The following is a 15380-nucleotide window of genomic DNA, read 5'->3' as shown; positions in this document are numbered from 1 at the left end:
GGCAGTTGCTAGGGTTTTTTGGGTGGTTGCTATGGTGTTGCTAGGGTATTCTGGATGGTTGCTAGGGTGTTGCTAGGGTGGTTGCTATGGTGTTGCTAGGCAGTTGCTAAGGTGTTCTGGGTGGTTGCTAGGCGGTTGCTAGGGTATTCTTGGTGGTTGCTAGGGCATTACTAGGTGGTTGCTAGGGTGTTGTGGGTGGTTGCTATGGTGTTGCTAGGTGGTTGCTAGGGTGTTCTGGGTGGTTGCTATGCAGTTGCTATGGTATTCTTGGTGGTTGCTAGGGAGTTGTAGGCGGTTGCTAGGGTATTCTGGGTGGTTGCTAGGGCATTGCTAGTCAGTTGCTAGGGTGTTCTGGGTGGTTACTATGGTGTTAGGCGGTTGCTAGGGTATTCTGGGTGGTTGCTAAGGTGTTGCTAGGCGGTTGCTAGGGTGTTCTGGGTGGTTGCTAAGGTGTTGCTAGGCGGTTGCTAGGGTATTTTTGGGTGGTTACTATGGTGTTGCTAGGTGGTTGCTAGGGTATTCTGGATGGTTGCTAGGATGGTTGCTATGGTGTTGCTAGGCAGTTGCTAAGGTGTTCTGGGTGGTTGCTAGGCAGTTGCTAGGTGGTTGCTAGGGTGTTCTGGGTGGTTGCTATGGTGTTGCTAGGCAGTTGCTATGGTATTCTGGGTGGATGCTAGGGCGTTGCTAGGCAGTTGCTAGGGTGTTCTGGGTGGTTGCTAGGCAGTTGCTAGGTGTTCTGGGTGGTTGCTAGGCAGTTGCTAGGTGTTCTGGGTGGTTGCTAGGGTGTTCTGGGTGGTTGCTAGGCAGTTGCTAGGTGTTCTGGGTGGTTGCTAGGGTGTTCTGGGTGGTTGCTAGAGTTTTTTGGTGGTTACTAGAGCATTTCTAGACGTTGCTAGGGTGTTCAGGGTGGTTGCTAAGGTATTTTTGGTAGTTGCTATGGTGTTACTAGGTGGTTGGTAGTTGTCAAATATGGTTACTATGGAGTTTTTATAGAGTTCTTAAAATCTTTAATAACGAGTGCCTTCAGTACGGCACTCGGCCTGCGGCCTCGTGCCTATGGCCGAATAGGCACAAGCATGGAGCGATATCGCAAGGCCACGAGAGTAAAATTGCTTTAAAAAATAAAAATAAATAAAATAAATGTTTTTTTTGGTTTAGGGTGGTTGCTATGGAGCTCTAGTGGTTGCTAGGGTGCTGTAACTGGTTGCTAGGGTGTGGCTATGAAGATTTTAGGCCATTACTTATTGGTTGCTTGATAATATAAATCCTCTGCGGAGAGAGAGAGAGAGAGAGAGAGAGAGAGAGAGAGAGAGAGAGAGAGAGAGAGAGAGAGAGAGGAGAGGAGAGAGAGAGAGAGAGAGAGAGAGAGAGAGAGAGAGGAGAGAGAGAAGAGTGTTTCAAACAGCGCTTGAACACCGAATTGATTCCTCTTTCACGTTTCTTGCGCTAGAACGGCCACTACTCACACAATTATATCAAAATACCAGTCTAGACAAGTATTCTCTCGGTTATGTCATTAGTGAACAGTTGAGAAAGAAATGTGAGAGAAATGTGAAGAGATGTGTCAGTATATCGGTCTGTGCATTTGGCAGTCTAATATTCTCTGTTGTCTGTCATCATTAATGTTAATAAAATAAAAAACACATCAGCATCATCATCTACCATGTTGGAGAGAGAAGAAGATAGTGAGGAGAGCAGCCAGGAGCAAAGTGATGACGACCGCTTGTAGATAAGTGCTGTCTGTGTGAAGTGTATGAGAGCTCAATCCCATAAAAGCACAGATGGGAGTGTAAAGTTCTGCGTGTGATCTACTGACAACGCCCAAATTAAAGAACAGATGCAGCCGGATCATTTCCATATGACTGACGTAATCTATCAAGAGCTGCGCAAGTTAGCATCTGGTTAACACATGCTTTTTTTGGGCGATAAATAATGGCGGAAACACCAGAAAATTGACTAGCGCAAACCTTAGTAAATCACCTTACACCGTGTCCTACAGCGACGCGCGCTAAAGCGCGTCTTTTCCATGTTAATCAGAGTTTTTGTCCTAACCAGCCGCGACGGCGACACGCGATGATACTATTTTAGAAACGGTTTCTATTTTTCTGCGACGTCACACTGGAACAACAAACACAAAGTGTGGCAATGATAATCTCAGGTACTGTTTATGTGCTTTATTTAATGTTAAAAGCGTGTAATGTGACTTTGAATATCATTTAATGCTCCAGCTTTGGAGCTGTAAAAGCAACAATGGATAATTCACCTCAGATCTTGAAATTAAACAAATGGAAACAAGAACGTTCAAACTGTTAACAAAGTGTATTCTTTGACAAAGATTGCTTTAGTAACTCAGTAGCCTATGTATTTGAATGTTTGAAAGATGTAATATTTGTGAATTTGATTATATAGGTACTTATACATTTTCTTGCGATTGCCGTCAAGATTACTCTCTGGTGCTGTGCGTGCACTCGCCGCGAGACTCCGCCCACACGCTGTTCTGATTGGCTGTGGGTTTTGATTGATTTTGGTGCATCTAGTGTGGACAGACAAATTATTTGTCTCTGGAATCTCATCACATCGCGTCTGGTTAGGACACGGTTTCACATGACCGATTTAAATACTATCCTCCCATAAACTTTGCATTTAAAAGGGAAACTCCTACATATGCATATGCAATAAAGTCAGCCGCAAAAATAACCTTGTCCACGCCTTTTCAGCGCTAATTTTTCACTGCGTGTCTTTAGTAAATCCTGACAGTAGTTTTTAACACCAAAAGAGGGTTTGAGTGTTTTTTACAGTGAACAAATTACTTCAATGTCACATCTTACATTGACTTATTAATTTGCAAAGGGTTTTAGGTTGTTCTTCTCTCTAAAAAAATAAAATAAAATAATTACCTGATAGATTAAAAAAAACAACGAACCAAAACAGTTTAATGATTAAAAAAAGCAAGCTCTGATTGGAAAAGTGTTAAATATCTGAAAAAACGGCATGCTTTTAGATCAATTATCAGCTGAAAGATATTCCAGCTTGCATAACAGTCTGTAAACACTCGCTCGCCTCCCTACAATCCTGGAAAACAACCCCCACTTTTCCCAAAGGAGTCTGACTCTGAATCGCACACAAAAATGGTAAGTTTTAAATGTTGCGAAATCTGATGGTGTGTTATAATGGATTTCTCACATTTAGCCTAGTTCTGTTGTCCCGTTAGTTTTCGCATAAACACTGACTTTCTGCTCAGCTCCGTGACTGTATGTTGATCAACACAACATGGGTGTCGGTGAACAGAGACAGAGAACACACTGTACCATATATTACAGCTGCTCTGCACTCAATGACCCGCTTATATAATGACCATAATCACAGAGACGACACGACCACAATCACCCTAACATGATAATACGCTCTTACATCTGCAAAAGATCTGAGCACAGAGAGAGTTGTGCCTGAGAACATCAGTCAAAATAGTAGTAGGCTATAAGTAATTATATTTATAAAAGGTAACAAATACAACTTGCAAACTGGCCTAAGACAACAGACTTGATAAAATGCTTTACTATTTTTACAATACTGACTACCATTCAACGATTTACTTGTATGTATTTGTACGCTTTTCTCAGCAAATATTGATTAATAGACAATTAATTTGGAATAATCATATTAATTGGCACTAGCAGTGATTATTCAATTGGTCAATTGGGTCAAACTAACCCATAATAATAATAATAATAAAACAAATAGTATTAATTAATACAATTTAAATATAAATGAATGCAAATATTAAAAACAAAAAGCATTACAAATAAATAAATTATTGATTTATTTTTGAAATTATTGAATATTATTATTGATATGAGTGAATATAATTTACATATTGGTACACATTACATGTACTGTGGTGTGAATTTTGCTATTAAATAGTAGGCTATTTAAAAAAAGAATAAAATTTTAAATAAATAAATAAATAATAATAAAAGATAAATATAAAAAAAGTATTAGACATAACAAAATATACAATAAATAAACAGTAATGTTAAAATAATAAATGTGTTGAAATAATACAATAAATAATAAACATCATTGATATGAATGAATATAATTTACATACTGTTACACATCACATGTTCATTACATTTTTGTGATGTGAATTACTGAAAGTGTGAATGTCTTGAATTAAAAAAGAGGAGCAATATCACCATTGCTATATTTCATTTGAGAATAATAATGTACCTGACAGTGACAGTGTATACACAGTAGCAATGGAGACTCACACAGGCTGGCAGGCAAAGAACAAAATGTTCTGAACGCGAGAGCGAGACCATAGACCCCCTCAGTGTCTCAGGGCCTGAAATGTGCGTGTGTGCTTCGGGACGGGAGGGTGGAGGGCTTGAAGAGCACGTCTGAAGGCGCTCCGGGTGTAAATACGCAAAAGTACCCCCTCTTACCCCACTAAGACACACAGGCCGACTCCCAGGCCTGCTTGTTTTGACGGATGGCTGCATCCATTCAGGCCATCGGGGAGAGGAGGAGTGTTGCATAACTGCTCTATATGCTCACTGAGGCCATAAACCCCTGACGCACGAGTCACGTACACGTTCACATCCTCGCAAACACAGGCCCTCCGATTTTACATCAAACAAGCCGCCATCTTCATTGCATTTCACTTTTCTCCTGGTTAAATAAAGGTTATACAGATGCGTGCTAGTCTGAATGAAGTCATTGTTTTAGAACAAACCGGCTGTCGTATGTTCTAGCCTCCGGACAACAATGAAGCCAGTTTTGATTAAATCGTGCTATAAAATGGCTTCAAAATGCATTTAATTTCCGCTGGCCTTTTCAGTTGAACCTCATCCAATGCAAAATCCATAAAAGAATGCAATAAACTCTGCGGGAACGACATTCCGGTGTTACTGATGTTGTATAACAATTGGTTCCAGCCCAAAACACTGAAGCACCTGGTTGGGAGTATACAGCAGACTTAAAGTGTGAATTTTAAGTTAGTAAAATACTTTACTGACTTTAATTACAATATGTTGACTTGTAATGACATGTGACAATGGAATATATTTAAATGATAATTTTCTTTCAAAAATATGAATATATAAACAATTAATTAGATTATTCAGCATTTTATTTTATTTGATTAAAATATATATATTTTTTATTGACAGCCCTATATATTATAAAATGGAAGTTAGAGGAAAAACATAATAGATATAGCCTAATTATTACTGAAATATTATTATTACTGTTTCAGCAAATTTGTAATCTTCCAACATTAACAGCAAACTCAAAAATAAATAAATAAATAACTTTAGATCAAATTACATATAAATAATTAATTAAATATAAATGAATAAGTTATTAATAATTAACAATAATAAACATTATAATATAAACATACATTGATATTAAATATTATTGATACATTTTATTAATATTATTGCCGTGAATAACTGAAAGTGTGAATATTTGTATTAATCAGATTATTCAGCATATTATTTCATTTAATTAAAATGACAGCCCTAGATTTTAATAAAAAGGAAATTAGAGGAAAAACATGATAGCTATAATTATTATTGATTCAGCAAATTTAATAATCTTCCAAAATGAACAACAAACCAATAAATAAATACATTTAGATCAAATTAAATAAATAACATTAATAATTGTTATTAATAATAAGTTAATGAAACATTATTAATAAAAGTAATACACATTAAGAAAACATTGATAATAAACTTTAGTGATTTTAATGAATAAAATTCACGCTGTTATTCACTGAATTTCTGAAAGTGTAAATATTTTTAATTTAAAAAAGCAGCAATAGTATAATTCCTCAAATTAAAAAGCCTAAATATAGCTACAGTAAAAAAATAAAAAATAAAAAAATGCTATAGAGTGACTTGCATTCAGGAAATGCATTCAATTTCCTCTGGCCTTTTCAGCTGAACCTCATCCAATGCAAAATCCATAAAAAAAAAGTGCAATAAACTCTGCGGGAACGACATTTCGGTATTACTGACGTTGTATAATAATTGGACCCTACCCAAAAACAGAACGCACCTGGTTGGGTGTATGCCGTGTATCACACAGTCACGCTATCGCCCCTGGCCAAATGCATTCTGCTGTTAAAAAGGTGTCAGATCTTGTTAGTTAAAATGTTGGTAGGAACTCGGGGCGTGGCGTCGGTAAAACCAAACAGGCCTGCGAGACGTGCGAAGGGTAGAGCGTAGCAGCCTCGCAGGGTACATGTTACCCCTGAGGCCATTTACTGTACGTGGGTTTGATTAGAGAAACACAAAGCAGCTGGAAGGACGAGAAATTCTAGAATAGGCAAAGAACTCAGGGAAGCAAACTCAAGATCGGCCTAGCTTCGTTTATAATCAATTTGGCACCTGAGAGCACTTTAACACGTAGATAAATGTATGTATTTACATCATAGACTGTAAAAAAGGACAACGCACCATCACTCTCTTCCATTGGTCCTAATATGCTGATTTGGGACCTGATTCTGCCCAGTAGTGAACGTGAAGAAGAGCCGTGATATCAAGGTCCCGGCCTCACTCACTTTACTCATTATGTCGGTGTTGAAGCTCCAATCTCCTCCCGAAAATCCCCAAAAAAGTCTGTTGGTGCCCCAGTGACTACTTCGTTTAGAGAAGCTGTCAATCACAGCTGTCAATCATGACGTCACATTCCCATTTTTATAGCATCAAATAACCAACTAAGACCAACTAAAAACTACCTAAAATTAAATAAAACATCTTTGGAAACAATGTATTTGAAGTGTAATTTGATTGTTTAGTTTCCATTGCGTCCTATTAGACTACATGGGGAGGCGGGGTTTATGACCTATACTGGGACCAGCCCACTTGGGGGGGCGATCGAGGCGCTTAGGCTTCACTTTTCAGGACTTGTGCGGCACGCTTGATTTACATATTGGTAAATTTAGAACAACCTAAGAGGCTTGTTTTCGTGCATTATGGGATTTTTAAACTGGTCTGAGGTAAACAAAAATGGTGAATACAACATTTCTGTCAGGACCACTATCGTCAAATACGATTGGCAATTCGCATACAGCTTGGATTGGCGGTATGGTTCTGTTCTGGGTGAAAACTCCCTGCGCATCCATGCAGCCTAGCATGAATAGGAGCAGCAATAACCCCCCTTAGGGTAACAGACCAGAACCAACATGAATGTATGCAGATATCATTAATTAATAAAGATTTTAATGTACAACATAATTGAGAATTTAGTCTGATTCAAAGGGAATCAGAATGTCAAATCCTGAAGGAGCTTATATATGTATATAGTGATAGGCGTTGTATTCCTATAGGTAGACGTGGATCAGCTGATGCGAGCTTGACTAGCGTAACCTGCCAGAACTGACGCTACGCTTGATGTTTAGAAATTGCAACTCACCTGAAAGAGCAAGCATGCTCGTTTTGGCCAATCAGGTCGGCTTATCCCGCACACGTGACCTGGTCCATTCTAACTTCCAGCTGAAATGCGTCGGGCCGGTCCTGCGGGTTGACCGCCAACATGTCCTGCAGAAGCCTCTTGACGCCCTCCGACATGATACTGCGTGTCCTTTGCGGGATATGCAGGATCATCTTCGGGTTCTCCAGCAAGGCCTCGCCCACCGGGACGATCTCAGTTCCCTGACGAATGTACGTGCCGAGGAGCTCTCGCTTGGATTCGGCGTCGATAAACGTGATGCGCTCTACCATGGCCCAAATGATGATGCCGAGCGCGAAAATGTCCGCCTTGGCGGTGTAATGGCCCTCCCACACCTCCGGTGCCATGTAGAAGTCAGAACCGCATGCTGACGACAGCCAGAACTTATTAATGTTCACCATGTTCTTGTTAACATGGTTGTCGCCGTCGTTCTCAATGTAGCTGAGTCCCGCGCACACCTTGCTGAGGCCGAAGTCGGCGACCTTGATCACGGGACCATCCGATTTCTGTGAGATGAGAATGTTGTCTGGTTTGAGGTCCCGGTGGACAATGTTGTTCTTATGTAGGAAGGCCACAGCGCTGGTCAGCTGCTTCATGAAACTGCGGTTGGTCCGCGGATCAGGTCGTCGGGAGAGGATGTACTGGTTGAGGTCGCCGCCATCGCAGAACTCCATTACAAACCAAAGATAACACGGTTCCTCTGGGTGACCCAAGATACGCTCACCTGGAATGATAGTAGAATGTGGGAATTACGTGATGAAAATGCACAGGTGGACATTCAGTGCTGAAATTTGCAGGTAATTGTTGTGCATAACTACAGTAGTCAACATTTGAAGTGGATCAAAACAGTTCATGAACTGTTGAACAAAGTTAACTTGTGTATGACTTTGATGAAAGGTTTTGATCCACTTCAAATGTTGACTACTGTAGTTAAGAAGCAGGACCCGCTGTTTAAGGCCCTGAAACACCATGCCGACAGTCGGCCGGCCCAGTTTTAGTGTGTTCTGCACCGTTGACACTAGTTGGACCCTGTAAGGGGCCTTTTTACCAATTCAAGTCAAGTCATCTTCATTTATATAGCGCTTTTAACAATGTAGATTGTTCCAAAGCGGCTTTACAGAGATACAAGGATAGTTTAAAGTAACAGAGATTGTTTTGGCTTCATAGCAGTTCTTGAATAAAGTTATTTTCCAGCTAAAGTTAATTTGATTGATTCACTTCCGTCGCAACGATCATTAGTTATTCAGCATGTTGAATTCTAAATATTAAAAAGAAAATGTTTCTTTAAAATAAGGTGCACTGATTAAACATTCACAGTAAGACCAGAAATGTTTATTAAAGGGATAGTTCACCCAAAAATGACAAATGAAGATCTTTTTAATTTAATCTGAGAGCTTTCTGTCCCTCTGTTGACAGTTACGCAACTACCACTTTGACGCTTCAAAAAGTTTATAAAGAGATTGTAAAACTAATCATGAGTTGGGCAGTTTAGTCCACATTTTCTGATGAGACTCGATCTCTTTATATGATGAACAGATTTAATTTCGGCTTTCATTCACATATAACTTTGTTCAGCGAATATAAATCGAAGCTCAACTGAACCTGCTTGACACGCGAGAATGAACCTCATTGGTTTCTTCGCACATCAAGCAAACATGCTTGAGATTCTGTTTACCACAACTGATGTGTGATGAATGCTTATATGTAAATAAAAGCCAAAATTAAATCTATTTAATGTATAAAGCGATTTTGTCTCTTCAGAAAATTTGGACTAAACCACTCAACTCATTTGGATTAGTTTAAGATCTCTTCATGAACTTTTTGAAGCGTCAATTTGTAGTTGCGTAGGCTGTCAATGGAGGGACAGAAATCTCTCAGATTTCATCAAAAAGATCTTCATTTGTGTTCCGAAGAAGAACGAAAGTCTTACGGGTTTGGAACGACACGAGTGTGAGTAAGTAATGACAGAATTTTTGGGTGAACTAACCCTTTTAAGAAAGTAAACGGGGTCAATTTTAATTTCATGTTGCGAAACTAACAATTTCTTTTGCCTTTTTAGTAGCTCCTTGCTTTCAAAGCATAAAGTCCCAATTTAAAGATTCAAAGAAAACAACGGTGGACAACAACGTGCTCCAAGTGGCCTCCTTTTTAGGTCAGAACTGGCCTTTATTGTAAACCACTTCAGGATGATGGCAAATCAAACCCACTCCAGTCCATAATCTACTTATGTGCCTCAATAGAGCTGTTTCTGCTGAGTTAGGCCAAACATCTCTTCATTGAACGTTTCTGGTCTCTAACTGACACTGATAAGCCGCTGTGTCAGACTCATTAGCAAACAGAGACGGTTGTGTTTGATTAAACCGAGTTCTGTTCAAACTACAGCGGCTTTACTGTCCGAAGAACCAAAGCCTTCAACAAAGAGTGTTACGCCAGCCAGAACTAAAGTGCTGCTTTAGCTAATGCTGATAGACTAGCAAAACACCAATCAGACTTTAGCTGAGCACAGATTTCCTCTGAGCGACACGTTTGGAGCCCTTCCAAAGAGACTGTATGAGGCTAAGCATTGATAATCTGTCTGCGTTCTGTAATAACTAACATAGCTTTACTTCAGGAAACAAGGGTTGGGAAATGCATGGAAAACAGGTGGACTGTGACCTGTGGAAGTATATAGCAACTTATAAACACTTAGGGAAAGGAAACACTTGGGAACACGTTTCTCCTATAATCCTAAAAAACAAATGTTAGGTCTCATGAAGCAGGATTTCCCAAACTGGGGTTATCAAACTTTAATAAACAGCAAAAGATCTACCAAAATACTTAATTTTTTACTTATTTTGTTTGCTTACCTGCATTTCAAGTAACAATTAAAGTGCCCCATTATGCTTTTTTTATATATATATATTATCTTTGTTTCATGCCGTGTGTAATACAGCTGTTTGTGAAGGTAAAATGTCTGCAAAGTTGTAAAAATTTAAGTGCACGACAAATAAAGTTATTGTCTCCTATAAAAGAATCGATTCTGAAGAGCCGAAACAAGAGACTGAATCTTCGAACAAACCGTTTTCAGACTCTTTGAGAAATTAAGTGATGATGTGCAATATATATTATTATGAAATATAATAATGAAAGTGTTTTTGACCTTTGATGCATGTAAACCTATTGTAGGAGAAAATCAGGAACCTTTAAAATATCACAATGGGGCACTTGTACTGACATCAGAGAAGCATGAGCACGCAAATGTGTTGTTAAATTATTGAAATATTAACTTCAAATAACTGAGGGTATTTACTTTGGGTTAAAAAAGGAGAAAGAAAAGTTTGGGAATCTCTGATATAAAGTATCTATAAATGTGTTCACTTTGACCGAACTGACTGATTACAGGCCACAAACACAATATTCTGGCCTAGTCGATACAGACATGATGGACACATATGACGTATTTGTCAAAAAGCATTACATAACCCAAAAATCCATCAGAAAAAACATTTATATCAGGATCATTTCTAAAGAAGGCTGTAACATCAGGATTAGTTTTTCCGCTGTAGACGAGGCCACTAAATGGTGGCACTTGCATAACAACACCAGTCAGCACAAAATAGATCCTGCCACTGCTGAGCACAACCACAAATATAGCACTCACACGCAACTCAGTCACCTCCACACGCCACACGCCACACAAACACCAACCTCACATTCATATTGTGCCATTTTGAAAATGTATCAAATAATTCACAAAATCCCCTTTAAAATTGTTTTAAACCAATGGGACGTGTAAAATATTTCAAAATTTCAACTAGCCTATATGATCAACTATAATCAGGGTTCCTATAATCATGGAAATATCAGGGCATTAAAAATATATATATATTCCCAAGCCCCAAAAAGTCAAATAAAATCATAAAATTTTATAAATGCATGAAAAAAAAATGGAAATTTCAATAGCCAATTTATATTTTTCATGTTATGAACCACTCTAAAACATATAAGGAGCTAGAAATTGTTGTCTGTGATTGCAATGGCTTAAAAATATATTTTTTTTTCCTGTAAATGTTTTTAAAAGTACTTGCACTCTGCACCTTGACAGCAGAGTTTAATCTGATTTTGGTCATACAAATGACATGAAAATAACAATATTATTAAATAACTCGAGTTTTGAAAATTGCATACAATGACCAGAGGTGTACATATATATGGCCTGTATGGGAGTGAAGGGGTTAATGCATTGAGTGCTGGAACATGATGTTCCCTCACGCACAGATGAGCTTCTCTTCCTACTTTTTGCATTCATGATATGCATTTCAGATGCACAATAAAATCATAAAGGGTTTTAATGCTAATGCATGCATATTATTAAAAGTGCAGTTGCTTTTATGCAACTTTCATTTGTATTACAAAGCAAAAACCTACTTGTGTTGACAAGATAAATAAATAAATCAGATATCAAGCATTTAGTCCACCTTATGTACAGTGCAAATGCTTTCAAGAAGCTCCAGCTACAGTACAGTACTGGTCTGTGAAACTTTATTTACCTTTCAGTGAAGTTTCCACTAATCTCAAATACTGCTTGTTTCGCTTGTTCCCGTGGCTCATTTTCTGTGCCATCCCGTTTCTTTGCAACACACACTCCTCCAGCTGCACCACATTCTCGTGCTTCTTCTCCAGGCTCGCCAGGGCCCAGAACTCAGCCAGTGCAAGCTCCACTTTCTCTGGCGCGTCGCAGCGGAGCTTCTTCACGGCCACCCGGGCTCCGGTCCTGCGGGCGACCGCTTCATACACCACGCCGTAGCTCCCCCGACCCACCTCCCGAATCAGACTGTACCGGGGCGCCGAGAACAGCGTCGCGAGCTCCCGGTTGGCACTCTTAAGGAAGCCCGTGGAGAAGCAGTCCTCTTCTTCCATGGGCTCATCATCATCGTTGGTCTCCACGGGAAGCGGGCGCAAAACTTTACTGACATCCCGCCTCATGTTCGCGATGGGCGGCTCGACTCTCTTGCAGCCCCGCCGGAGGCTCGTTACTCTCCCCTGTGTGCCGTTGCGCAGCTCCATGAGTTTATTACCCCCTGTGTTGACATATGTTTCGGGGCAATAATCCTACTTGTCATAACGTCCCTATCTAGCTGACTGTGCTCGTTTTTGGGGGGGAAACTCGACAGGTTTGTGTGTAGATTTTTGTTTTGTTTTTGTCACTTCTTCTATCAAACGTCCAACTGACATAAACAATAACAACATTAACAGGAGAGCGCAAAGGGGGCGTGGCCTCGGCGGACTGTTCCATTTCATTCAAAAGACGGGTGGGGTTTGATTTAAATGCACAGAATAAAAAATAATAATAAACATTTAAGGGTGTTTTTATTAATATATTGAAAAGAAGTAAAATTCTTTAAGAATTTAATCATTCCATTAAAGATTGTATACTTACAAACAGTGTTGGGAAAGTTACTCTAAAAAGTAGTTAATTATACATCCTCAACAGTGTATTTAGATAACTGTACTAATTGCTCGCTCTCTTTAAAAAGTATTGGATTACTTACTAATTACTTTCTATCGCATATCAACCTCGAGTAGTAGATCAACACAAGGATAGACATGAAACTGCTCTTTTAATTCTTTCCAAAAAAAAAATATATATATATATATATCATATAAAATAGCAAACATTATACTTGAACTGACCTAAGTGTGTAAAGGGTGAAGGTTACATTAAAAACATACATTTTAACATTGGATTTTGATGTTAAATCCACTATTGTTTTATATAATTGTTTATAGTCTGTACAGTATTTAATGCAATTACATCAGACGTAACTGTAATTAAATTAGACTACATAAAAAATTAAAAGTAATCCCTTTTTTTGAACAAAAATGTGAACTTGATATCATATATCAGTTTTTATTAATAGAATTGTACAGCATTTTTGTAAGTGATTGTAAGTGGACTACCTGGAGACAAAATAATAAAATGAAATTAAATATTGTGTCCACTAAAATCTACAATATATATAAAATATGTAATAGAAAGAGATAGAATAAGAAAAGTTACTTATTTTGTCAATGTGTTAAGAATAATCCCAGTAATGTAACATGGTAAAAGTAATTTTTAATTAAGAATTATTTCACATTATATTCACATTCATAATGGGACACAAAAGGCAAAAGGATATTCACAAATTTTTCATAGATCTGTGTTATTATATTCACATATACATTCATGTGGTTAAACAGCGTCCTTCTTTAATATGCAAAGTAGGTTGATCCCACTTCTCCATGATAGGGGGAGGAATTGACGGAGCATAATTGCGCTGAATTTGAAATTGATGACACTGAAATTCATCAAACATCAACTTATAAAACAAAACCAAGATGTTGCCCTTATGAAATGACAGGGTAGTGTATCGGCGTGAGTTGATGATGTGCGGTGGCACGTGAGGGGGGAGGGGAGGGGCACGTGCGGTACAGCATGTTCCCTCAGACACGCACAGCCTGTCCCTGACGTCATCGAAGACATGTGTTCATATATACCTATGTGTCAGAAGCGTTTCATTGTGCCTGCATGTCGCTTTGTTTTTTTTTTTTTTGTTTTTTTTCTCCTTTGTTTTAATGATACACGTTTCTCTTAACCAATGATGTGCAGATTAATATTCACATCTGTCCATGTATGTAATCATTGATTTATTCAGCTATACTCTGGCTTATTTTTCCTTTTCATCCTAGGCCTATATGGATATTAAATAATTGCATATTTTGCATGCAAGGCATCAAGTGACTGCACCTTGTAAAGTGATGAATTATTTTCCTTTTTATTTCACTGCATATTCCCCCAGGAGATCAACAATGAACTACTATAAATACAAAAATATTTTTATTTAAAAAAGTAAATAAAAATGTTTCACTTTCTCACAATATTTTGGATTTTTTTTTTAATAAAGCACAAGCTTTTTAATGTTTTTGTAAATGAAATGTTAATTCATTGCTTCATAATTAATAACATTCACAGACATATATAGCAATTGTCTTTTGCAACAGGAGAAAAGTCTTTACATATCAGTCAAATAATCATTATAAGTCTAAGTCAGTCTTAAGCCATTATATAAACACAGTGTTCCTACATCAGATGCACATAATATTTAAAAAAAAATATTTTAAGTGGATTTTTTTATATTTTTTTTTCCAAAGCGCTAAAAAAGCTACAACAGCATTATCTTGTCTCAAATGTAAATCGCACCAATTTCATGATGTTTTCCTATCATATATATAATATACATAGGCTACACACATATATTAAATAGCCTAAACACAAACTTTTATGTTAGATGTGATTAAATCGTGATTAATCGATTTTTTTTCTTTCTTTCTTTATTTGCTTTTTCTTTCTTCTTTGTTGTTATGCTTTGTACCAAGAGGCTACACTGTAAAAAATTATTCTGTGGCTTAGTAAATATTACAGAAATTTTTAACTTTATTAACTTAATAAAATCTCTGTATATCGTTTACTTGATTGTTTGAGTTAAACATACCAAAATAATTGAGTAAAAATCCAACAGTTAATTTTATCTAAAATTTACAGATATATTTAAGTTTTTTTCAATAAAATAATTTAGTATTTGACTAACCAATTATTTCTTTATAATATACTTAATATATATGTGAAATTTCTATCAAAATATTTGAGAATGTTTAATTAAACTGATCTGTTTCAAGAAACAAAAAAATTACTTAATTCAAATCAATATTATTAATATATTTAACACGCTCTTAAAATTGAGTAAGTTTACTCAATTAAAACAATGCCCCCCCTCCCCCACCCTCTGACGTGACGAAAACTCGACGGTTGGAGTGAGCGTGGCTGTTTGAACTCTCCAGTCTCCAGAACAACAGCTCTCTTCTCAGCGTCGCAGATTTGGTGCATTTTCACTGTGAAA

The 15380-nt window shown here is 37.7% G+C and overlaps 1 protein-coding gene across 1 annotated transcript in view; it reads right to left on the bottom strand.

Annotated features, from left to right (window-relative positions):
- stk35 (serine/threonine kinase 35) overlaps nt 1-12670 on the bottom strand; it is a 17057-nt gene extending 4387 nt beyond the window's left edge. The window contains exons 1-2 of the mRNA XM_081387492.1: nt 11991-12670; nt 7426-8185 (exon numbers count right to left, since the gene is read on the bottom strand). Coding sequence (XP_081243618.1) covers nt 7467-8185; nt 11991-12507 — 1236 coding nt within the window. The 5' untranslated portion in view covers nt 12508-12670 and the 3' untranslated portion in view covers nt 7426-7466. The remainder of the gene's footprint in view (nt 1-7425; nt 8186-11990) is intronic.
- Between the last annotated feature and the right edge of the window lie 2710 nt (nt 12671-15380).

This window comes from Scardinius erythrophthalmus, assembly GCF_964197995.2.
Source record: "Scardinius erythrophthalmus genome assembly, chromosome: 15".
Taxonomy (NCBI): Eukaryota; Metazoa; Chordata; class Actinopteri; order Cypriniformes; family Leuciscidae; genus Scardinius; species Scardinius erythrophthalmus.
The sequence above is the reverse complement of the archived record's forward strand: the minus strand, read 5'-3'. Positions and strand labels throughout refer to the sequence as shown.